The 24,878-nt window shown below is 43.1% G+C and overlaps 1 protein-coding gene across 3 annotated transcripts in view; it reads left to right on the top strand.

The window, feature by feature from the left end:
• PACRG (parkin coregulated) overlaps positions 1 to 17,989 on the top strand; it is a 1,071,517-nt gene extending 1,053,528 nt beyond the window's left edge. For all 3 annotated transcript variants that reach the window (XM_030198092.1, XM_030198093.1, XM_030198091.1), the window contains one exon: positions 17,536 to 17,989. In XM_030198092.1, the coding sequence (XP_030053952.1) occupies positions 17,536 to 17,696 (161 nt within the window). In that variant the 3' untranslated portion in view covers positions 17,697 to 17,989. The remainder of the gene's footprint in view (positions 1 to 17,535) is intronic.
• The last annotated feature ends 6,889 nt before the right edge of the window (positions 17,990 to 24,878 follow it).

Here is a 24,878-nt window from a genome sequence, read left to right as displayed (position 1 = left end):
TCGGTTTAGGAGCGGGATCTTGGAATGATGATTGTGTCCGAGGATCTCAAGGTGACGAAACAGAACAAGGCGGTGGCCACAGCCAGAAGGATGCTAGGTGCTGAGAGAGGGGTATAACCAGCAGAAGAAAGGAGGTGTTAATGCCCCTGTACAAGTCATTGGTGAGGCCCTACTTAGAGTATTGTGTTCAGTTTTGGAGGCCTTATCTTGCTAAGCATATAAAAAGACTTGAAGCAGTTCAAAGAAAAGCATCAAAAATGGTATGGGGTTTGTGTAACAAGATGTATATGGAGAAACTTGCTGACCTAAACATGTATACCCTGGAGGAAAGGGGAAATAGGGGTGATGTGATACAGATGTTCAAATATTTGAAAGGTATTAATCCTCAAACAAACATTTTCCAGATACAGAAAGGCTGTAGAACTAGAGGTAGAAAGCAGGACAACTCAGGAATAATGTCAGGAAGTATTTTTTCACCGAGAGGGTGGTAGATACCTGGAATGCCCTCCTGCGGGAGGTGGTTGAGATGCAAACAATAACGGAATTTCAAAAAATGTGAGATAAACAGAAAGGAATCCTGTTTAGAAGGAATGGGTCCAAAAAAGCATAGCAGAGATTAAATAGGAAAGCCAGCGCTCGGCAAGCTTCTATGGTCTATGCCCTGATTGTGGCTGAATGGATTTGGATGGGCTGGAGTGGTGCTTTTCAGGGGCTTTGACAACACCTTAAAAAATTTTATAACAAGGCCAGTGCCAAGCAGACATCTACAGTCTATGCCCTAAAAATGGCAAGGACAAATCAAGATCAGGTATACATATGATGTATCACATCATACCATATGTGATGAGTTTATCTTGTTGGGCAGACTGGATGACAGGGAGAGGAACAGCAACCAATGCAAGATTAAGGGGGTGTTGTGCCTTAATCCATCCAGTGAACAGCTGCTCAATCACTATATTGTAACCTGGAAGGGCCAAGTACCAGGTCTAAATATGGATGTCAATCTTGAACATCCCTTTATCTTCTGTGACTGGAGTTGAACACCCATATTTTGGGCTCTCCCTAGTCCAGCCCAATATATGCCCCGATCATGACCCCATGATGGGTGTCTAAATACCAGTTTTCAGATATCCAAAACAAGAATGGAGCTTCTAAAATAACACCATAGATGCTTATATGTCTTTCTGAAATACTAGCAGCAGTAGCACCTACACTGAAGACATGGACATTATGCTGCTGAAGAACAGGCAAAAATGTTTGCATGAAGAGTATGCAAGTATCTATCTATCTATCTATCTATCTATCTATCTATCTATCTATGTATATATACTAGTAAAAAAGGTCCGTTTCCGAAACCAATGAAACGGGCGCTAGCATGTGTTTTTTTTTGTATGTGTGTGTGTGTGTGTGTGTGTGTATGTGTCACAGAGTTATTTTGTGTGTGTGAGTGTGTGAGGGTGCGGTGTGTGTGCAGGTTGTTGATGTGTGTCTTTTTTTGTTTTGTTTTGTTTTTTGCTTGGGGGTTGGGGGATGTGCTGTGCTGTGCTGGCAAAGTGGGTTGGATTGGTGTGTGGCTTTGAGGGTGTGTGTCTGTTGTATTGTGTGTGTGTGGTTTTGTCTGTCAAGGAGGTTTATGGAGGGGGGTCTTTCTGTTGGTGAAATGTAAATGTGGTTGTAGGGGGGTCAGCCTTTGTTGAGTGTTGTTTTTTTTTTCCATGTTTTTTTTTTGTGTTGTGCTGAGGCAGCAGTGTTGTTTTAGATGGGCGGAAGGTAGAGGAGCACGTTCTTTGTCTGTCGGTATTTTTTGGCCGTTTGAGGGCTGCTGTAGGGGAATGCTGGAAGAGAAATGTGCTGTTGGAAGCAGCGCCATCTTTTTCCATTGGGCTGGGGTTCTGGGCATCCTGGAGGTGGGTGACGGCTTGCCTGAGGACGGGGATGGTTGTTTTAAGTTGGCGGAAGGGAGAAGAGCACGGTCTCGGGCCGTCGGGGGGTGATCCGGTATGTTTGGTCCATTTCAGGCCGGCTGCAGGGGAATGCTGGAACATTTATGCACTGCAGGAATCAGCGCCGTCTTTTTCTGGGTGCTCGGGGAATCCCCGAGGTGGGAGACAGCTTGCCTGAGGCTGGGGATGGTTGGGCACGTCCTTGGCCGCTTCGGCAAAAGGGGAAGAGGAAGGGGGTGGGGAGTTACCTGCAGCCGCCTGAGAAACCATGTATTCTTTGTTTGTTTTGTATTATTAGTTTGTATTTCTGTTGAAGAAAGAGTGAATGCCTTTCGAATGATGGAGGTGGTGCGTCGGTGTGCAGTTGTTTCGTTAGTTTGGCAGCCAGTCTCCAGCGATTCCTAGGCAGGGAAGGAGTACTCCTCCCCCTTCCTTGGTCGCTGTTTGCTGCTGGCTGGGTTGCGGGTAATCCTTCCAGCTGGGCCGCAGCTTGTCCTGTTCGCCCACGTCCCAGATGGTGACGGGCACGTTGTTTTCCGGCTCCTCTGACTCCATGTCAAGCGATCCCAAATATAGTCTGTGCTATAGGCCCTCTGGCACTCTTCAGTACTGGCATTAGGCATTTAAAAATTTCTCCCCCCCCCTCCCCCGGTCTATTTTTGCACATACCCACAGCAGGAATATTCTTCTCTCGTTCCTACGGTGTTTCTGTGCTCTCCGTGCTGCACAGATAATGAGCCATTCTGCTAGGGAATGCTCCTCCCTTATTGTCACGTAGTTTCCTGTGATTGGTCCGTCTTACGTTGCCTAGTGTTGCCTAGGAACGGTGTTGTGATGGTCCTTTGTGTTTCAGAATGTTGAGGGTGTTTTTTCTGATTGGTCCGTCATGCGAGGGCGGGGCAGAGAGACATGGTCAGTGTTGTGGCTTCACCACCATGAATCCATGAACCCTTCAGTGAGTGACTGAGTGACTTCAGAACGTTGAGGGTGAGTTTTATTATAGTAGATATATATATACACTATATAATAATTTGCACCTCCAACATTCTACGTCTGGATGCCTGGGTTCATAACATCCATTCCCACTCATTGCCCCGCCCTCGCATCAAAACGTAATGATATCAGAGGGCGGAACAATGAGGGGGAAGGGAACGCTGGAGGCTAGATGAAGTCAGGAGGAGAGAATCGTTTGACATCGAGGGGAGGGAGGGAGGAACGGAAGGAGAGGGCAGGGCAGAGGAGAATTGATGGACATGGATGAGATGGGAGGACAGTCATAGGCGCCCCTTATAAGAGACTTGGGGAGGCTAAGCCTTCCCAGCCCAACCATCCTTCCCCTGGCTGCAGCCAGGCAGCTCTCGGACGGTCCCTCCGCTCCTTCCCACCCAGAGCTCCCCGATCGACAGCCCTCCTCTCCGTTCCCCCCCCCCTTGCATGTGTTTAATCCTTTTACTTTCAGGCACAGTGACGGCAGTGAAGATGACAACACAGAGGGCTTGCCTCCAGCTTCTCCCTTCTCCCTTCCCTCACACAGTGTCCCACCTTCTGCGATGATGCATTTCCTGTTTCCCCGAGGGCGGGACAATGTGTGGGGGAAGGGAGAAGCTCTGTTGTCCTCTTCACTGCCATCGCTACTCCTGAAAGTAAAAGGGTTAAACGTGCGGGGGGAAGGAATGGAGAAGAGGGAGGGCAGGGAGAATCACTGGACATGGATGGAAGGGCAGGGGGAGAGAAGAGATGGCTGGAATTGGAGAGGAGGGCAGGGGGAGAAGAGATCGCTGGACAGGAGAGGAGGGGAGGGCATGGAGAGAGAAGAGATCACTGGACAGGACAGGAGGCGAGGGCAGGGGAGAGAGAGGAGAATTACTGGACGTGGATGGATGGTGGGGGCAGGGGAGAGAGCAAATTTGCTGGATATGAATGGATGGAGGAGCCAGGGGAGAATGGAGAGTTGCCGGACATGGATGGATGGAGGAGAGGGCAGGGGAGAATGGAGAATTGCTGGACATGGATGAATGAATGGGAGCAGAGGAGAGAGGAAATTTGCTGGATATGAGTGGATGGAGGAGAGGGCATGGGAGAATGGAGAGTTGCTGGACATGGATGGATGGAGGGAAGTCAGGAAGGAGATGCACATGGATGGAGGGGAGGGAAGAGAGGAGAAATGTTGGACATGGATTGAGGGGAGGGAAGAGAGGAGAAATGCTGGACATGGATACAGTCTGCGTACTCTTTATCTTTTAAAAAATACTATAAATAAAAATCACAAAAAAAGAAAGATTAAAAAAAAGCATAGATAAAACAATCCATATCTCATACCCCTGGAGCATATTACTCATTATACACCCTTCCCAATTATTACTTATCATGACAGAACAGTTCGCCTAACGGTTCCCTTAAAAACATAATCACCATTACATGATAACCTTAGCAGCACCTTGAGTGGAGGAGTAGCCTAGTGGTTAGTGCAGTTGGCTTTGATCCTTTGGGACTGAGTTCAATTCCCACTACAGCTCCTTGTGACGCTGGGCAAGTCACTTAACCCTCCATTGCTCCTGGTACAAAATAAGTACCTTAATATATGTAAACTGTTTTGAATGTAGTTGCAAAAAACCTCAGAAAGGTGGTATATCAAGTCCTATTTCCCTTTCATTCATGTGAGAAGCAGGCCTTTTTTACTAGTATATATATATATAGATTAGTGCAGTGGTTGCCAAACTTTCTTGGGTCACTGTGCCCCTAGGCTTCACATTTCCTCTCAAATCTCCTCCTCCTGCCCCCTGCTCCCTACCCTGGCCCAGGCTCCCACCTTGGCCCCTCCCCCTACCTTTGCTGGTGGGGATGTCTAAGCCCCGCCAGCTGAAGATGTCTACTGCCTGAGGCTCAAGCTCTATACTGCTTGTGGAGCAAGCAAATTGGTGGCATGTTTCAGCCACCAATGCCTATATTCCCACACATGCCCTCCTTGTCTTCCCCCTTCCATCCATCTTGTTCCCTCCTTCTCTCCCCACTTTTATTCAGCCTCTGCCCTCTCTTGCTCCTCCTTCCATCCAGCCTAAGCCCCCCCCCTTTAAGCCCATTCAGAATTACCCCTTTCTCTCTTTCTCTGTTCCTTCTCCCTTATATCCAGCATTTCCACTTCTCTCTCTGATTCTTCTCCCTTCTCCAGCATCAACCCATTCTCTCTTTCTCTCCTCCCTCATCCTTCATTACCCCCCATCTCTTTCTTCCTGTCTCTGGCTATGTTTCTGTGCCCCTTTCCCCAAGCCAGCATCACTCGTGGCTTTCTCTCTGCCTCCTCCCCCCTCCTACTCACCCTCTGCAGGTTTCCCTGATAGGCAGCAGTCCACAACCATGAGCTAATGTGAAGACCATGGGACCAGTTTCCTGTGCACGTCATCACCAGCTCTAGAACATTTGCATCAGAGGAGGTATGACTGTCAGAGCTAGCAACGATGTGTGCAGGAACCTGGTCCCGTGGTCTTCACGTTGCTTAGTGCTGCAGCCTTGGAGAACAACAGACCTTTGATGCTGGCACCAAAAGAGAGAGAGAGGAAGCTCATAGTTGCCACTCAGCAGGAAAATATGCCGCGATACCACTGAGAGTTTGCTGCGGCTCATCAGGGTGCCATGGCACACAGTTTTGGAACTGCTGGATTAGCGTTATTCAGGAATCAACAAATGTATTTTGTGACTCTACCCATGGCAACGCTTCAGATATTGTATACAGTAAAAGTATGCACATTCAGAAAATATGTGTACTTTTATATCTGGTCTAATTTTATAAAAGCCATTTTACGCTTGTATATGACTACATGCATGCTAAAACAGCTTTATAAAATTACCCTCATAGAGAGAAGTCAAGCATGCATCTATCGTAAGCCTTTTGCTGCTTATGCGTCCTTATAAAATTGCTCCACAAAAACTTCAAAAATTGTGGCTATAAAGACGCTGCATACATTTATACCAACTCAGGAGCTGGAGTGGATATATGAACATGAAGTACACATGAATGTATAAATTTTCTTGAGTGTGTAAATCACGACTCTGCCAGTACTCCACCCAAAACCTGCCTCCAAACATACTTATACCAGATTTATCACTGCATGTACTATCTGCAGAGAGTAATTTTACAAGTGGCATTATATGCAAACTCTTCCATATGCCTCAGAGCAGGTATAAAATTGTGGAAGAGCATTTGAGCACTGTTGGGGGTAGTCTAGGACTCTGTTTAATTAAGGCACATAGGATACTTTTTTGCTTTTGTAAATTGTTTCTTTTAGAATATTTTAGACACCTGTTATTATCCCCAAGCAATTTTCCCGTAGACAGACCCAATAGGATAATTGATTAGAAAGATTAATAGGTGGCACAGGCACATTGTTACAGGTACGTTTGGTGCTTACCAGAATTACCTCCGGCCAGCCTCAATATAGACTTTATATATGTGACGTGGGGGAAGGGGTTAGAGAAGAGAGTGAGGAAGAAGCAAAGTTCAAGTGAAGGAAAGAAAGGAGGATGAGGTGGGGACAGGGATGCCCCTGCTGTCAGATTAGAAAGGGATAACCCGGGCTGCCATGGGGGACCTCTGAAAAATTTTGTTTGGCAGCCCAGAATTTGAACTTACACTAGTGGTTATTAGATATTCAGGTAGCAATGGAATCTTTAGCATATGGAGAATGCCTCAGACACATATTCACAATTTCAGCCAAAAATAAAGTCGCCTGCATTTGCACCAAAGAATTGGAATGGTAGTGCCAGATGCTTTTTCAATGAAATGAGAAGGCAGGCTATTGTATGCCTATCATAAAGTTCTTCTTGTGGCAAAACCGATTCAAAACCTAAGGCAAAAAAGGGGGAATAATACTCACTGCCCCCTTGGGGACATATCGTATGTGGTTTCTTTAGCTTCATTGCCCCTTCCTTCAGACACCATACAAACTAAAAGAATTCCCATCTCTGAGCTCTCAAGAAGAGGGAAAATGTGATTCCACTTTGCATTCATTAGTTCTGACAGCATGGATGTTGAAGACCAATTCATATCGTCTATGAATCTCTTTCAAGGAGTAAAAGATATTCAGATATCTTCCAGAAAATAATCCACCAGGAAATTTTATAATCTCAAATGGAAAACATTTCATTTAGGTGTTCTTAAAATCTCCATTATCCTTTCACTTGTTCTTCTGAAACTCTGTTGGAATACTTACTTTTAGGCTTGACAACAATTTCATTAAGAGTGCATGTAAGAGCAATGTCATTGCAATCAGTCTTTAAAAAAAAAAAAAAGAAGTACAAATGGGTCTTCAAGAATGGTAAAAACGCCGAGTTTCTTCAGTACTGGTGGTGATTGTAGAGCGCTGGTTAAGGAAGTGATTTTGACTACAAAAGCTGACATTATCATATTGACTTTTTGGGTGAACTCAGGAGTTCAGTACTCTTTGACCCCTGATGCAGGTGGATGCTTGCCGAAACACAGCCCATGTTGGGTCTTTATAATAAAGAACTCTTGCTTTTACCATTCTTGAAGGCCCATTTGTGCTTCTTTTTTTGCTGTTTGGTTTGTGTACTATATATCTTCTCTTCTACTAATTGCAACCAGTCTCAAAATTCATGAAAAGTGTGCTGTTTATAATCCCCTGTATGAAAAAAATCTAGGCAAACATTCTCAGGGCCATCCACCACAATTTAGACTAAGGGGCTGCTCCAGTGCACATGAAACCTTCCTCCTGCTGGGTCTGCCATTGTCCCCCCCCCCCCCCCCTTTACTTCCTCTTGTGCTGGCCCCAAAGCTTATAGAAGAGTAAGCACTTCACAGGCCCACACTCAAGCCTTCTCCCCATCCCACTGAGGTAGACTTCCTTTTGGAGCAGGGTGATACCCAACAGTGCTTCAGCGTGGACCTGTACTTAAAGGACCCAGCCGTTAGTTTTTTTGTAAGCTTGGGGCTGGCACGGGAGGAGGTAATGGGGCATTGGGAGTGACTGTGAAGAGGGAATTGATGCTGAATGTGGGTGGGGGTAGGAAAGGCGAAATGAGACACTGGCTACAGGGAGAGGGAGGTAGAACAGGGAAGGGGAGATGCTGACCATGAGCAGAGAGGGGATGTAGAGAGAGGAAGGGGAGATGCTGACCATGAGGGGAGAGGGGAGGTAAAGGGGGGGGGAGATGCTGGCTATGGGGGAAAGGAAGTAGAGAGAAGGAGAGATGCTGGCTACAGGGAAGAAAGAGGTAGAGAGGGAACGGGAGATGCTGGCATCCTGAAGACATAGGAAGGGAAGGGGAGATACTGAATTACAGGAGGATAGTAGAGCTCTGAGCCACCCTGGAGGGGTACATGGCTGAAGGTTCAGTTAGGGCGTCCAATAACTTTGGTACGACCCTGCCCACTCTGAAAATCTAAGAGTTGGATTTCTAAAATGAACAAGTTATGAAATGACAGAGGAAAAAGAAAGTCAATAATGCTACACTATTATACTACAGAAGAGAATAAATATATCTTAGCAATTTTTGTCTTGTTGTACCATCTGATTATCCTTAGTTTTATTTCTCACTGCTCTATTTTGTACCCTGTTGGTAAGTTTCTCCTCCTTTTTTGACCTTTGGTTCTTTTTCTTTATCCCTCACTTTCTGTAAATGTTTGCACATAGCCATGAGCAAATGTTTGTACATTATCCCAGCACCTAACTTTATGCATCAAAAGGATGCATAAAGTTAGGTGCTGGGATAATAAGCGCTAACCGCTGATTTTATAAACAGCAGTTGCATGCACAAATGCTTTATAGAATAATAGCGTAAGTTCGCGTTTACATACCATACCATGCCAGTCAAATAGCTGCTGTAAATGCTTGAGCCTAACTCTAGGCAGTTAAATACGTAAACAAAGTATTCTATAACCTGTAAGCTTAACTGCCTGATATGCCCCCACCCTGCCCATTTTCCCCCAGGTCCATGCCCCCTTGATTTTGCACACTGCGCAACTTATAGAATCTCGACTAAGAGCAATTATATGCATAACTGTCTGTTAGGGCCAGTTAACGCCAATTAACACCAGTTATAGCCAATAATTGGTTAATACCAATAAGCATCTTATTATTAAATTAAGTTACCTGCAACTGACCCTACATTCTATAAGTTATGGACGCAAATTTGCATGCTAGTTGCAAATTTGGGCATGCAACTTTATAGAATTAAGAGCATATTGTACATATGTATATTTCCCATACTCTTCTTGTGCCCACTGTCTCAGTACTTTCATAACCGTCCTCCTCACATCCCTTCCCTGTTTTCCTTCTCTTCTCTTTGTCTTTCTCCCAACATTAGCTTAGCAGGGCAATATCCTGGGGTCCAGCTTCAAAAGTGGCCTGCTAGGCAAAGCTGAATAATATTATTTATGCACTGAATCAGCCCACTCCTTAGCCTTAGCCTCTCCCTTCTTCTCTCCTCTCCCTTCCCCCTTCTCACAGTTCTCTTGCCTCATATTTGGAGGTCCCAGTATGTCAGATTCTATTGGTGGGGGACCAGAAGAGGAGCTGTGTGAGTGTACACACCTAAGTATCCCTATGAAGATGCAGATTTTGCTCTGCGCTAAAGACAAGCCATGATACTTCCATAATCCAGTGGTTTAAAAATATCAGAATGATAAAGAAGGAAAAATATTGAACTGATAGTCAATAGTGGCACAGTAAATTATTTTTTAATACTATGAAGAAAACATTGCACTCAGCAGCTGTGACCAAACAGCACTTGCTATCATTATTATAAAGGTATATCTACCATAAATTTCTAGGCCATCATTCCAAACCAGTCTATATCCCAAATGCTCTCTCGTTCTATGAGGCATCACTTTTGTCCTCCTAGAGTAATTAACTTTACAGTATGCTTCAACCAAGGGTTGTGAGGTATACCTGCTGATACCTGCTGCTTGATTTAAGAAGTCATTAGACACATTTGAAAAGGAAATGATTATTATTGTTCACTTTGAAGTATTTCATGTGAAATTTGGTTTCCCAGTAGAAAAAAAATCAGTATAATAGAGGCCATTATTCTTTTCCTTCTCTCAGAACTGTAACTGCTGGGACAAAGAGTGCACTGAGTGACATTTGCTTAGTTTTTGAATTCTTAGTTTTATAGTTAAATGATTCAGTTGTCAAAAAGAACTTCTGATTTTTTTGTCCTTTGATTATTTTGTCAGTTTTCATTTTGCTTTTCTTCCTAGGTTTTTTTTTCTGTTTTGTTTGATATATCATTGACAGTCAGCTTATAGCCATGATTTTAACACCTGAATTGCCAGTATAAGGATGGATGAAGCAAGTTCTTTCTCATCTACACCAAGCTATTTTCTAATGGCATGCCAGAAACTATGGCAGACCCCCCCCCCCCCCTCAATATTCAAAGGCATTTAACCAGCCAGGATTGGCACATGGCTGGTTAAGTGCCACATAGCTGCTTATCCGCCAATATGCAGCAGAATATGGCCGGCCATATCCTGCTGAATATTGCCAGCTAGCAGATAGCTAATTATATTGGGCAATATAACTGGCTATCCACCAGTTTTCAGCACATCGCTACTTAACTTTAGCAGCCATATTTGGTCACGTGCAAAGCAGTCCTATCTTTGGACAGTTTGACGTTGACCGGCCAACACTGAATATCAGCTTGGCTGGTCAGTCAAGCTGGCCAAAAATAAACTAGATATTCAATGGCGGTCACCGGAAATGGCTCAGCACTGAATATCCGGTTTTAGGGAGAGGAGTTTGTTTCACCTTGTTTTTCTTCCAATTCAATTGAAACAAGTACTGAGATCCTGATGCCATAAGTCAGCATTCACAACTAGCTAGAGATTTTTGACCTATTATTATGGTCCTTGTTCCTAGTCTAGTCTTTGCGACTTGAGGCTGGGAGCCATTCACTAAGGGGGGAAGATATCAATGTGGGTTACTATTAAATCGGATTATTTTACCACAAGTCAGATTAATTTATATGTAAGTACATAAGTATTGCCACACTGGGACAGACCAATGTCCATCAAGCCCATCATCCTGTTTCCAACAGTGGCCAATTCAGGTCACAAATACCTGACAAGATCCCCAAAATGTTCAATACAATTTATGCTGCTTATCCCAGAAATAAGCAGTGGATTTTCTCCAAGTCATTTTAATAATAGTCTACGGACTTTTCCTTTAGGAAGCCATCCAAACCTTTTTGAAACTCAGCTAAGCTAACCGCCTTTACCACATTCTCTGGCAACGAATTAGAGTTTAATTACACGTTGAGTGAAGAAAACTTTTTCTCCGATTTGTTTTAAATTTACTACAATGTAGCTTCATTGCATGCCCCCCAGTCCTAGTATTTTTGGAAAGCGTAAACAGACGCATCACACTACCCGTTCAACTCCACTCATTATTTTATAGACCGCTATCATATCTCCCCTCAGTCTTTGTTATAGGATATTAAAGCATAGTTGAGTATTCTTTTGGACACTGTTGGACATCTGGATGACAGTTCTGGATATTGATTGAACACATATTAGGCACTTCACAGTGACGTTTTATTGTGGTCTCAGTGATTTTACAGCATTTATGGAGAACATCTTGAATGTTGGACTGCACCTACTTGATTCAGATAAGTGTACATTTATAATCTTTAATAAATAGTTATTAGGTATCCATTGGCATAGCTGACCACACAGCTCTCAATTCGAGCAGGTACAATGATTGAATTTCAAGTTATCAGCGAGTTAAGCTACTTAGCTATTCGGCTGAGACATCCATAAGATTCTGAGCACATTCATTTTAATATTTATATGTTTAATCAATTGTTGCAGTTATCTGGGGCCCTGTTTACTTTGTAGCTTCATCGCATGCCCCCTAGTCCTAGTATTTTTGGAAAGAGTAAACAAACGATTCATGTCTACCCTTCCACTCCACTCATTATTTTATAGACTTCTATCATATCTCCCCTCAGCTGTCTTTTCTCAAAGCTGAGACCCTGTGTTAAAAAAAAAATCCTGATGAGGTAAAATAATCCTACTTAACAGTAGCCCACATCGATGATCCCACCCCCTCCCCCATGACCATCCAGAAATTTGTATCCAAATATTGCTAGCAGGTATCACCCTTAATGATAATCACAAGTCTTCCCCACTAGATCTGCATCACCCCTAGACCGAGCTGACTCTGAATATAGAAAACTTGATTCAGGAATTGAACCAATGACCTTCTATGTGGATACCCACAGCACTTATTACTGAGTAAATAAGCTGACCAACAAAGTTTGATTTTATTTCTAGCCTCCATTAACTAATTATCTAATTAAACATACACTAGTTTACTAAAATGCATACTTCATATTTATCTATTTATTTATTATTTATAGTTGATTTAAAGTAAAATATTGTTACTCCAAGTAAATTGTCTGTTTCTTATGTTACATATGTAACTTTGTAAATCTATGTGCTTTGAAAATGAGCCTCTTTATTGTATCAACAAGGCTTCATGAATGGAAGAAGCTAAAGAAAATTATATTTAGCCTTCTTTGGTGACTCTGAAAGGATATGCAGAGTGTAGGCAATATTAGGACACACATGCACATGCACTCACACTCTTCAGGTACACACATCCATGCACGTACAAATGTAGTCTTTCTCTCTCTCTCTCTCTCACACACACACACAAACACACATATACAGACATATACATGCACACACACACTCCCTCTTGTTCTTTGGAAACATACACACATGTACACACAGGGCCGTGCTGACCCGGTAAGCGAGGTAAGCATGGCAGTGGGGCGCGTCCCTCGGGGGGGCGCCGCCGCACCATGCTCACCTCACTCGCCCTCCCTTTTCTTTTTTTTTCTTTTTAAATTTACCTCCGTGGCGGCGGTTCCGGCAGCGCAGCATCAGGGAAGGAGGCGGCGCTCCCGACGTCTAGCCTTCCCTTCGCTGTGTTCCGCCTTCTTCTGACGTCAAGGATGACGTCAGAAGAAGGCGGAACTCAGCGAAGGGAAGGCTAGACGTCGGGAGCGCCGCCTCCTTCCCTGACGCTGCGCTGCCGGAACCGCCACGGAGGTAAATTTAAAAAGAAAAAAAAAAGAAAAGGGATGTTGGGGGGGGGGGGGGGAGAGAAGAGGGTGGGCAGCCGCAGTTGAACAATGGGAGCGGGAGGGCAGGGGAGAAACAACTACTACTACTTAGCATGGATGCGAAGGGAGGGGAGAAGAGGGCGGGCCAGGCTGGGACATGGGAGAGAGAGGAGCATGGATGCGAGGGGGGGGGTCATGGAAGGGGCAGAGGGGAATTGCTGGAAAAGGATGAATGGAGGGGGCAGGGGACAGAGGAGCATGGATGGGCATGGATTGAGATGGCAGGGCTCAGGGAGAGAGAGGAATTGCTGGACAGGGATGAATGGAGGGGACAGGGGAGCATGGATGGGCATGGATTGGGAGGGCAGGGCTCAGGGAGAGAGGGGAATTGCTGGAAAGGGATGAATGGAGGGGGCAGGGGACAGGGGAGCATGGGTGGGCATGGATTGGGAGGGCAGGGCTCAGGGAGAGAGGGGAATTGCTGGAAAGGGATGAATGGAGGGGGCAGGGGACAGGGGAGCATGGGTGGGCATGGATTGGGAGGGCAGGGCTCAGGGAGAGAGGGGAATTGCTGGAAAGGGATGAATGGAGGGGGCAGGGGACAGAGGAGCATGGATGGGAATGGATTGAGATGGCAGGGCTCAGGGAGAGAGGGGAATTGCTGGAAAGGGATGAATGGAGGGGGCAGGGGACAGAGGAGCGTGGATGGGCATGGATTGGGAGGGCAGGGCTCAGGGAGAGAGGGGAATTGCTGGAAAGGGATGAATGGAGGGGGCAGGTGACAGAGGAGCATGGATGGGCATGGATTGGGAGGGCAGGGCTCAGGGAGAGAGGGGAATTGCTGGATAGGGATGAATGGAGGGGACAGATGGGCATGGATGGATATGGATTGCAGGGCAGGGCTCAGGGAGAGAGGGGAATTGCTGGATAGGGATGAATGGAGGGGGCAGGTGACAGAGGATCATGGATGGGCATGGATTGGGAGGGCAGGGCTCAGGGAGAGAGGGGAATTGCTGGAAAGGGATGAATGGAGGGGGCAGGGGACAGAGGAGCATGGATGGGCATGGATTGGGAGGGCAGGGCTCAGGGAGAGAGGAGAAATTGCTGGACATAGAGGGGAAGGAAGAGAGATGAAGGAGATGAAATGAGGGGAAAGGAAGAGAGGAGAAAAACTGCACATGGATGAAGAAAATAGGCAGAAGCTGAGGACCAGAAATGAAGAAGAAAGGAGGAAAGGAAAGGAAGCCCTGGAAACGGAGTTAAGAGGACAGATAGCAGCAGAATCAGATACTGGGCCAGCATGATCAGAAAAAGAAAGTCACCAGACAACAAAGGTAGAAAAAAAATCATTTTATTTTCATTTTAGTGTTTGGAATATGTCCACTTTGAGAATTTACATCTGCTATCTTATTTTGCAATGTATAGCAATTTCTTTCTAAGAATATTGCTGACAATTCCTGTCAGTGTGGCAAGTGGTGAGCGATCATTTTCACGGGGGGGGGGGGGCGCCGCTGCCGCCGCCAACTGATAGTCTGCAGGGGGGGGGGCGCCAACTGATAGGCTGCAGGGGGGCGCCAGAGACCCTAGGCATGGCCCTGTGTACACATAAGTACTGTTACTCTTCAGACACACACATACACACACACACACTTCTGCTGCTTGGTCAATAGTCCCTCCCCCTACCAACTAGCTCAGCCCATCATCAATTGCTGCTAGCTCTTTTCATTATTTTGCAGCAGCCCTCTCACATTCTTATCAACAATCTTCCCCCACCAAGGACATTTACTGGTTTCACTGGGTCTCTTTAATGTCAGCTCAGCGCCCCAATTAGTTCTCAGTCCCCTACTTTACTTGCACAGCACAGGAACATCACCTGGATCAGCCCTCTCCCTGCCTAAGACTAGAGCAGCATTCTTAGTGGCTAGATGCTACCACAGTCTTTGCTCCTTTATAAGCAGGAAGAGCAAGCCCACTCATTCAGGCACCTGGACGGAAAAATAGAAAGGTCCAAATTCTGAAAAATGTCCAGCTTTCCAAACATTAATGCAAAAATCTTTACAGTCCTGAAAAAAATCAAGAGTAGGCAGCCCTAAAGTCCTGAAAACATGTGACAGCACCCCCGCCTCCAAACATTTGGACCCTAGGCACATGCCTAGTTTGTCTATGCCTTATTCCACTCCATGTACCAATGTAGATTAAAAATGTCTTAGCACTCTATAATTAAACACGTTAGAAGTACTTCTAAATTACCTTTAAACAAGGCTGACCTCCCCCATTTTCTTTAGCAACCTTTCCTCCATTGCCCCTCCCCCCAGATGCTTACCCAATTGTGGAAGTTGTCAACTGCTTCCCAGTGGTGTTCCTGGGCTGTGATTAATATGAGGTCTGTAGTGTGCTCTTTTCTTTTCTTGGCTTCACTCTGAGGTCTGTTTACTAAGATGCAGTAAAACAAGGCATTTATACACTGTTTTACCACAAGAAATTTTCTCACATTGCTATGAGTGGGAAAGTCATGCGTTCCTGGCTGTAGAAACATGCAATGTCAGACCTCTATCCCCAACGAGATGTTTTAAATGACCATAAGCTCCTCTAATACATAGCACAACCCCTCTGGCTCAAATATGTGATGACCTGTAGCGGCAAGGTTAAAATCCACAGCCCATTGGCATATAAATATTCATGAAAAGTGCCATTGATTAAGCTCCACCACTCTGTTCCATATTTGTCTCAGAATCATACTCCAAATGTAACTTCCCCCCCCCCCCCCCCCATCATACTCCTTCCATTCCCAGCTTACCCCATTATCCTTGTGGTCCAAAAAGGAGCAGGAGTGATTCTCACTTGCTCCTGTCCCACTGACACCATCTTTCAAAATTATTCCGGCTGAGCCTAGGCTTTCTATTGCATTGTTTAAATAACAGATTTGGTCTATAGCAACTGGCAAGAATAACAGATTTGGTCTATAGCAACTGGCAAGAATATACTACTTCTACAATTCGACATGTCAAGCGCCTTCGACATGGTTGATCATGGAATTTTATTACACATCCTCGAATACTTCGGTATCGAAGGTAAAGTTCTCAATTGGTTCAAGGGGTTCCTAACTACACGCTCATATCAAGTCACAGCAAATTCGACTACGTCAGCCTCTTGGACATCTGAATGCGGAGTTCCACAGGGATCTCCCCTCTCACCGACCATAGTCAACCTAATGATGACACCCTTAGCCAAACTACTATCGATGCAAAACCTCAACCCATATATATACGCTGACGACGTAACGATCTTCATCCCATTCAAACAAGACCTAAATGAAATTTCCAACGAAATCAACCAAAGTTTACATATTATGCATTCTTGGGCAGACACATTTCAGCTGAAACTGAATGCGGAAAAAACCCAATGCCTAGTACTCACCTCGCAACATAACAAAGACAAATTTACCACTGTCAATACACCAAAACTAAATCTACCAATCTCGGATACCCTAAAGATTCTTGGAGTCACCATTGATCGGCATCTAACACTTGAGAATCATGCGAAAAACACAACCAAAAAGATGTTTCACTCAATGTGAAAACTAAAAAGAATAAGACCATTTTTTCCAAGGATCGTATTCCGCAACCTGGTACAATCATTGGTACTCAGTCATCTGGATTATTGTAACTCACTCTATGCTGGCTGTAAAGAACATATACTGAAAAAACTCCAAACAGCCCAGAACACAGCAGCCAGACTAATATTCGGAAAACCAAAATACGAAAGTGCAAAGCCCCTACGAGAGAAACTGCACTGGCTCCCACTGAAAGAACGAATCACGTTCAAAATATGCACCCTCATTCATAAAATTATCCATGGAGATGCCCCAGCCTATATGTCAGACCTAATAGACCTGCCACCCAGGAATGCAAAAATTCCTCTTGAACATTCCTTAATCTTCATTTCCCCAACTGCAAAGGTCTGAAATACAAATTAACACATGCCTCCACCTTTTCATATATGAGCACGCAACTCTGGAACGCGCTACCACGCTATTTGAAGGCAACCTATGAACTGACTAACTTCCGTAAACTACTAAAGACTCATCTCTTTGAAAAGATATACCACAAAGAATAAAATATGTAATATCTCCAAATACACCTACAAACGTCGTAACACGTCCATTGTCTCACAATGTCTCTCTTACACCAGTATATTCTATTCCTAATGTCTGATAATGTCTTCTGTAATACTACTATCTCGTATTCCTAATGTCTGTCAACGTCTTCTGTAATGCCACTATCTTGTACTTCATGACCATGTAACCCAAAATCCTTCTGTAAAACCAAATGTATATCTCTTGCAATTTCCATTATCCATGATATATTGTAAGCCACATTGAGCCTGCAAAGAGGTGGGAAAACGTGGGATACAAATACAATAAATAAATAAATAAATATAGTGTTTACAAATGGATTCTGAAAACTGACTAACTCTCTTTTTTTCTTTTTATTTATTTTTTTCTTAGTTAACACTGGAGATGGCATTGACTACAGCCAACAGAAACGTGAAAATATTGGAGACCTGATTCAGGAGACCCTGGAAGCCTTTGAACGCTATGGAGGAGAAGATGCTTTTATTAACATTAAATACATGGTCCCCACCTATGAATCCTGCTTGTTAAACTAAGAAAACAGAGTAGCTGTGTCATAAAACTATAGGCTAAACTTGTGTCCTAAAAGCCTATCCCTATTTGTGTATACTACAACATCTTGTTATGTATGACTTTCTCTACAGCTGCTAAAATAATACCTTCTGCACCATTAGACTGTTAGCACTATTGTGAGGAAGGCTGTCCAGTACATAAATAGTGACTGTTTCTTAGATTACAATGGTGTACTGTGCTTTTTTGTACCATGAAAGAATTGCTTCTTTATAGCAGTGCTGCCTGGAAAAGGAGTCAGGGCTAAACCTCCAGTTGTATAGGCAATAAAGCTATAATTTTCATACGCAACTCAGCAATTGCTGTTCTGTGTCCATGTGCCCTGAGGGTGATGTCAGAGGTTGTAATGAGAAGGGTTTATGCTGACTGCTTAATAGGTGTTTGTCATGGAAAAGAAACACCAGTTCAGCAGGGCCTCTCTAGCAGCTGTCCAGAACAAAATACTATAATATACAATAAAGCTGTTGAATGGATATACATGTACCAGTTACAGTAAGAGACAGAAAACCACTATGAGTAAGCTCTAAATGAATTTATATTTTTGGCATACTTATAATCTAGGCTTTCAAGTATTCATTTATTTTTTGTAGGATAATTTTTTTCTAGTAAATTTCATGCTGATAACACATAATGAGTTGATCAAATGGTAAACTAAAGCTCTTGTTTATTCATAGTACTGATGCATTGCTAGTGCCAACCTCCTCACATTGCCTTACAAATGTGCCACAGCACTACTATAAAGAAACCATATATAAAGTTGAAAGGGTAATTCTCCATACCTATTCAAACAGCAAAGGTACAAGATAGCGTCAATAATCATGGTGTACATAAGAACATTATATAAGAACCTGAATGTTGCCATACTGGGACAGGCCGAAGGTCCATCAAGCCCAGTATCCTGTTGTCAACAGTGGCCAATCCAGGTCACAAGTACCTGGCAAGATCCCAGAACACTAAAGTGGATTTTATGCTTTTTACCCTAGAAATAAGAGTGGATTTTTTTCAAGTCCATCTTAATAATGGCTTATGGACTTTTCTTTTAGGAAATTAGCCAAACCTTTTTTAAACCCTTCTAAGCTAACTGCTTTTACCACATTATTTAGCAACGAATTCCAGAGTTTAATTACACATTGAGTGAAGAAACATTTTCTCTAGTTTGTTTTACATTTACTACTTAGTAGCTTCATTGCATGTCCCCTAGTCCTGGTATTTTTGGAAAGAGTAAACAAGCAATTCCCGTCTATCTGTTCCACTCCACTTAAATGATATGAGTGTGTGTTTACTAGAGACTGTATTGAGACCACTAAGGCACTCATTTTTCAAAGCAGATGGACATCACAAAATGGTTATAAAAAAAAGTCCATCTGCCAAAAATGTCCAAATTGCAATTTTCGAAAACCAGAATTTGGACATTTTACATGGCAGTTCGTCCAGGGAATGTTGGAGGCATGTTTTGGGTGGGACTAGGGCAGGCCCAAAATTAGGACATCTTTCAGCAATAATGGAATGAGAATAAATGTCCAAGGCAAAAGAGAAGGACGTTCTTATCTAGACTTGTTTCATTCACGTCCAGGGTACAAAAAGATGCCCCGATTGAGCAGCTGACCACTGAAGAGATGATGGCGTGACCCCTCCTTAATCTCTCAGTAGTTAGTGACCCCCTCAGGACAGTGGATATCAGACTGTTTGACAACTTCAGGTATTATGGCCATTCCTAATAGAGCAGCAAGCAAGAGTAAGGAGTAGCCTAGTGGTCAGTGCAGTGGACTTTGAACAACGAGACTCAGGTGTAACTCCCACTTGAACTCTTATTTTTGTACAAATATGTGAGCCCTGCTGGAACATAGAAATACCTACTGTACCTGATGGCTATTGCAGTGATGTACCTTTAGATACAGTAGGTTTTTATCTGTTCCTGGAGGAACAGATAAACATTTAAATGAATTAAGGTCAGATACGTACCTGTATACTGCTGTTTAATGTCCACTGCATTGACCACTAGGTTGCTCCTCTGCTCTGCAGGGACACCTGTGTGGCCATTTTTGTACAAATGACAGGCAATGTTGTGCCTGCTTCCTTGGTGTTCATATTTTTGATATTTCATTTTGGAAAATGGCTGTTTATTTTGGACATTTCCAGCGAAAAATGCCCTCATGTATTTTTTTACAGGAAATCTTGATGTTTTTGCTGTTCGAAAATGGCTGTGAGATAGGTTTTTTGGACGTTATGAGCAGGGCGTCCCAATTTTGACTTGGACATTCTTTCAAAAATGGCCCTCTATGTCACTTCACATAGACCAGTGAATAATTTGAGATAGCAGTTACTAGATAATTCTTGATCAGATGCTCTAGAACAGTACCATTCCATTCACATTTATCCCATGTGTATTCATTATGGATATCCTGAAAACCCAATTGGCTAGGAGTCTTCCAGGGCCAAAGTGGGAACCACTGGTCTGGAAGACAAAGATTCTATACTCCTGTTCTGATAAAGTGAGCTGTTCTTTCTGTACAGATGGAGGTTGTAATTATAAAAAAGCTAAGGATCCCTTTTTATTAAAGTTTAGTACACACTAATGTCCGCTAGCACGCAATAAGCGTTAGTAAAAGGGCCTCTTCCATTTCAAAAATTAAAACCTGATCTACTGTAATGTTTTTTTTCTTTTTTTTGTGACTATGGGAAAAATGATTAGTATATTGGCCCCAAAGCACATTTATTCTTTCTTTATAATGCTATAATCCATTGATGAATTTCAATAACACATAAAATATTAATACCATATAACACAAAATGTAACCAACAATACATAAACTCCCAATGCACTGTAGCCCTCATACTAACATTTATACTATGAAAATTTAATTTAATGTGTTGGAAATTCATCCCATATCAATGGACCACAGCTGTATTAAAAATAAGCATGCCTGTTTTATAAGTATGTAGGTGAGGATAATGAGGCCATTAGCTCTTTTCTTGATAATCACAAAGCATTGCTATTTGCAACACAGGGAAAACTTTTAGCCATACTTAGAAATCTAATGAGTCCTATTACAAAGCTGCAGTAAAAGGGGGCCTGCACCAGCGTTAGCACGTGTTTTTACCATAAGTACATAAGTAATGCCATACTGAGAAAAGACCAAGGGTCCATCGAGCCCACGACAGCGGCCAATCCAGGCCAAGGGCACCTGGCAAGCTTCCCAAACGTACAAACATTCTATACATGTTATTCCTGGGATTTTGGATTTTTTCCAAGTCCGTTTAGTAGCGGTTTATGGACTTGTCCTTTAGGAAACCGTCCAACCCCTTTTTAAACTCTGCTAAGCTAACCGCCTTCACCACATTTTCCGGCAATGAATTCCAGAGTTTAATTACACGTTGGGTGAAGAAAAGGTTTCTCCGATTTGTTTTAAATTTACTACACTGTAGTTTAATCGCATGCCCCCTAGTCCTAGTATTTTTGGAAAGCGTGAACAGACGCTTCAAATCCATCTGTTCCACTCCACTCATTATTTTATATACCTCTATCATGTCTCCCCTCAGCCGTCTCTTCTCCAAGCTGAATAGCCCTAGTCTCCTTAGTCTTTTTTCATAGGGAAGTCGTCCCATCCCCGCTATCATTTTAGTCGCCCTTCGCTGCACCTTTTCCAATTCTACTATATCTTTCTTGAGATGCGGCGACCAGAATTGAACACAATACTCAAGGTGCGGTCGCACCATGGAGCGATACAACGGCATTATAACATCCTCACACCTGTTTTCCATACCTTTCCTAATAATACCCAACATTCTATTCGCTTTCCTAGCCGCAGCAGCACACTGAGCAGAAGGTTTCAGTGTGTTATCGACGACGACACCCAGATCCCTTTCTTGGTCCGTAACTCCTAACGTGGAATCTTGCATGACGTAGCTATAATTCGGGTTCTTTTTTCCCACATGCATCACCTTGCACTTGCTCACATTAAACGTCATCTGCCATTTAGCCGCCCAGTCTCCCAGTCTCGTAAGGTCCTCTTGTAATTTTTCACAATCCTGTCGCGAGTTTGAATAACTTTGTGTCATCAGCAAATTTAATTACCTCGCTAGTTACTCCCATCTCTAAATCATTTATAAATATATTAAAAAGCAGTGGTCCTACCACAGACCCCTGAGGAACCCCACTAACTACCCTTCTCCATTGTGAATACTGCCCATTTAACCCCACTCTCTGTTTCCTATCCTTCAACCAGTTTTTAATCCACAATAGGACATTTCCTCCTATCCCATGACCCTCCAATTTCCTCTGTAGCCTTTCATGAGGTACCTTGTCAAACGCCTTTTGAAAATCCAGATACACAATATCAACCGGCTCCCCTATGTCCACATGTTTGTTTACTCCTTCAAAGAATTGAAGTAAATTGGTCAGGCAAGATTTCCCCCCACAAAAGCCGTGCTGACTCGGTCTCAGTAATCCATGTCCTCGGATGTGCTCTGTAATTTTGTTTTTAATAATAGCCTCCACCATTTTCCCCGGCATCGACGTCAGACTCACCGGTCTATAATTTCCCGGATCTCCCCTGGAGCCTTTTTTAAAAATGGGCGTTACATTGGCCACCCTCCAATCTTCCGGTACCACGCTCGATTTTAAGGATAAGTTGCATATCACTAGCAGTAGCTCCGCAAGCTCATTTTTCAGTTCTATCAGTACTCTAGGATGAATACCATCCGGTCCAGGAGATTTGCTACTCTTCAGTTTGCCGAACTGCCCCATTACGTCCTCCAGGTTTACCGTGAAGTCAGTAAGTTTCTCCGACTCATCCGCTTGAAATACCATTTCCGACACCGGTATCCCACCCAAATCTTCCTCGGTGAAGACTGAAGCAAAGAATTCATTCAGTCTCTCCGCTACGTCTTTGTCTTCCTTGATCGCCCCTTGATCGCCCACAGCGGGTAACAAGCTGTCTTTTTTCTTTAAAAAAAATGGCCATGCAGTAAGTGAACCACTTGCCACACAGCCATTTCTGGGGGGAAGCACTTACCACCAGCCATTGAGATGGTGATAAGGGCTCCGGCGCTAAACTGACGGTAACTGGAAATGGGTCGCAACCAAAATGATAAAAGGGATGGAACTCCTCCCATATGAGGAAAGGCTAAAGAGGTTAGTCTTCTTCAGCTTGGAAAAGAGATGGCTTGGGGGGGATGTGATTGAAGTCTACAAAATCCTGAGTAGAGCAGAACAGGTAAAGTGAATCGATCTTTCACTCTTTCAAAAAGTACAATGACAGGAGACACTCAATGAAATTATATGGGAATACTTTTAAAACAAACAGGAGGAAATATTTTTTCACTCAAAGCATAGTCAAGCTCTGGAACTCGTTGTTGGAGGATGTGGTAACAGAGGTTAGCGTATTTGGGTTTTTAAAAGGTTTGGACAAGTTCCTGGAGGAAAAGTCCATAGTCTATTATTGTAATGGACATGGGGGAAGCCACTGCTTGCCCTGGGATTGGTAGCATTGAATGTTGCTACTAATTGGGTTTCTGCAAGGTACTTGTGACCTAGATTGGCCACTGTTGGAAGCAGGATACTGGGCTAGATAGACCATTGGTCTGACCCAGTATGATTATTCTTATGTTAGTACTGTATATATGGCAGGATGATCCAAAATCTTTTCACTGCACAAATCTGTTACAAAGCAAAAAATGCAGACTGAACAGTAGCTGAAATCTACTTTTAAAAATTAAGCTGAAAATCAGAGATTACTCCAAGGTATTTGAAATATTCAACCATGATCATGGGAGAGGCCATAAGACCAGGAGACAAAGAGGGGTATTGCGATCCATATAGCTAGACTTCACACAGCACTGTAAAATCAGTTCTTCTGTCCAAGATAAACACTATAACTGGTTTATCATGATATTTGTATTCTGGTATAAAAACTCCCAGGTGTAGTTGTGATATGTATTCATATATTGTAACATATGCATGTACTTGCACAGATTCACATATTTATACCTTTGGGTAATTTCATAACAAAATACCTATATGAAACTCCCCAAATCATGCTTATTTTATATCTATTTTATAAAATCCACAACACATCAATATATCCAGAATGGAGCTTCAATACAACTTATCAGAGAAAAAACTCCTATGCTGTCAGTGTTTCACATACATCACATCAGGGATCTCAGTACTTTTGTGTCATTCTTCCAGTGGTTCCCAAACCTGGTCCTAGAGGCACCCCTGCCAGTCAGGTTTTCAGGATATCTACAATGAATATTCATGAGAGAGATTTGCCTGCAGTGGAGGCAGTGCATGCAAATCTCTCTCATGAATATTCATTGTGGGTATCCTGACTGGCTGGGATACTTCCAGGACCAGGTTTGGCAGCCACTGCTTTAAACATTAGTGTGCAGATTCAAAAGAGGTTTCTTAGTCCCACTTCAAAAGTTGCTGGTGGTGTACCATCAATATCAGTCTCTAGGACTACATTTGCAACACTATTAAGATACATTTTTGAAAAAGATTTTTTATTCAAAATGATATTTTGCAGTATTTTTGTAGTTTAATTTTGAAATTTTAGAGGTTTTTATGACCTATGATGGACAATGAAGGCTGTTTTACAGCTGTTGTGCTCATATTAGACAATGTCTAATGTATTTTTCCTGCAAAATATAAATATTAAGCATTCGTGCTCACAAAGATATAGTTGTGGAAATCTATTATATGCAATACTGTGGTAAAATCTTAATGATACATCAAACTATTCATAATCTTGATAAAGACAATGACAAAGATCACCTACAGAGTGATGGTACTCAAAAATTCACCTTGGTGAAGTGATGGTACTCAAAAATTCCTCTCTCATTTCAATTATTGTAATAGCTCATATCTTTCCAAAGAATCTGCCAGCATACCGCTTCCCTGTCAAAGTATGATCAGACAAAGGGTATTGATCTGTTGCAAGCACATAAAATGGCAAGTGAGACAATCAGAAATCTTAGAGCCATTTCACATTGAAATTGCTGCACACAATATTGTGAACTGGATAAATATGAAATTTGAAGAGGAGAAAAAAATAGATGCAATTAGACCAGAGCTACCTAGATATTTGAGGGAACAAAGATGATTCCCTGGAGCAATTTGGGGTGATGAACCCATCAATGATGCA

The sequence above is a fragment of the Microcaecilia unicolor genome, chromosome 3 (genome assembly GCF_901765095.1).
Source record: "Microcaecilia unicolor chromosome 3, aMicUni1.1, whole genome shotgun sequence".
Taxonomy (NCBI): domain Eukaryota; kingdom Metazoa; phylum Chordata; class Amphibia; order Gymnophiona; family Siphonopidae; genus Microcaecilia; species Microcaecilia unicolor.
This window is presented reverse-complemented; position numbering and strand designations above follow the sequence as displayed.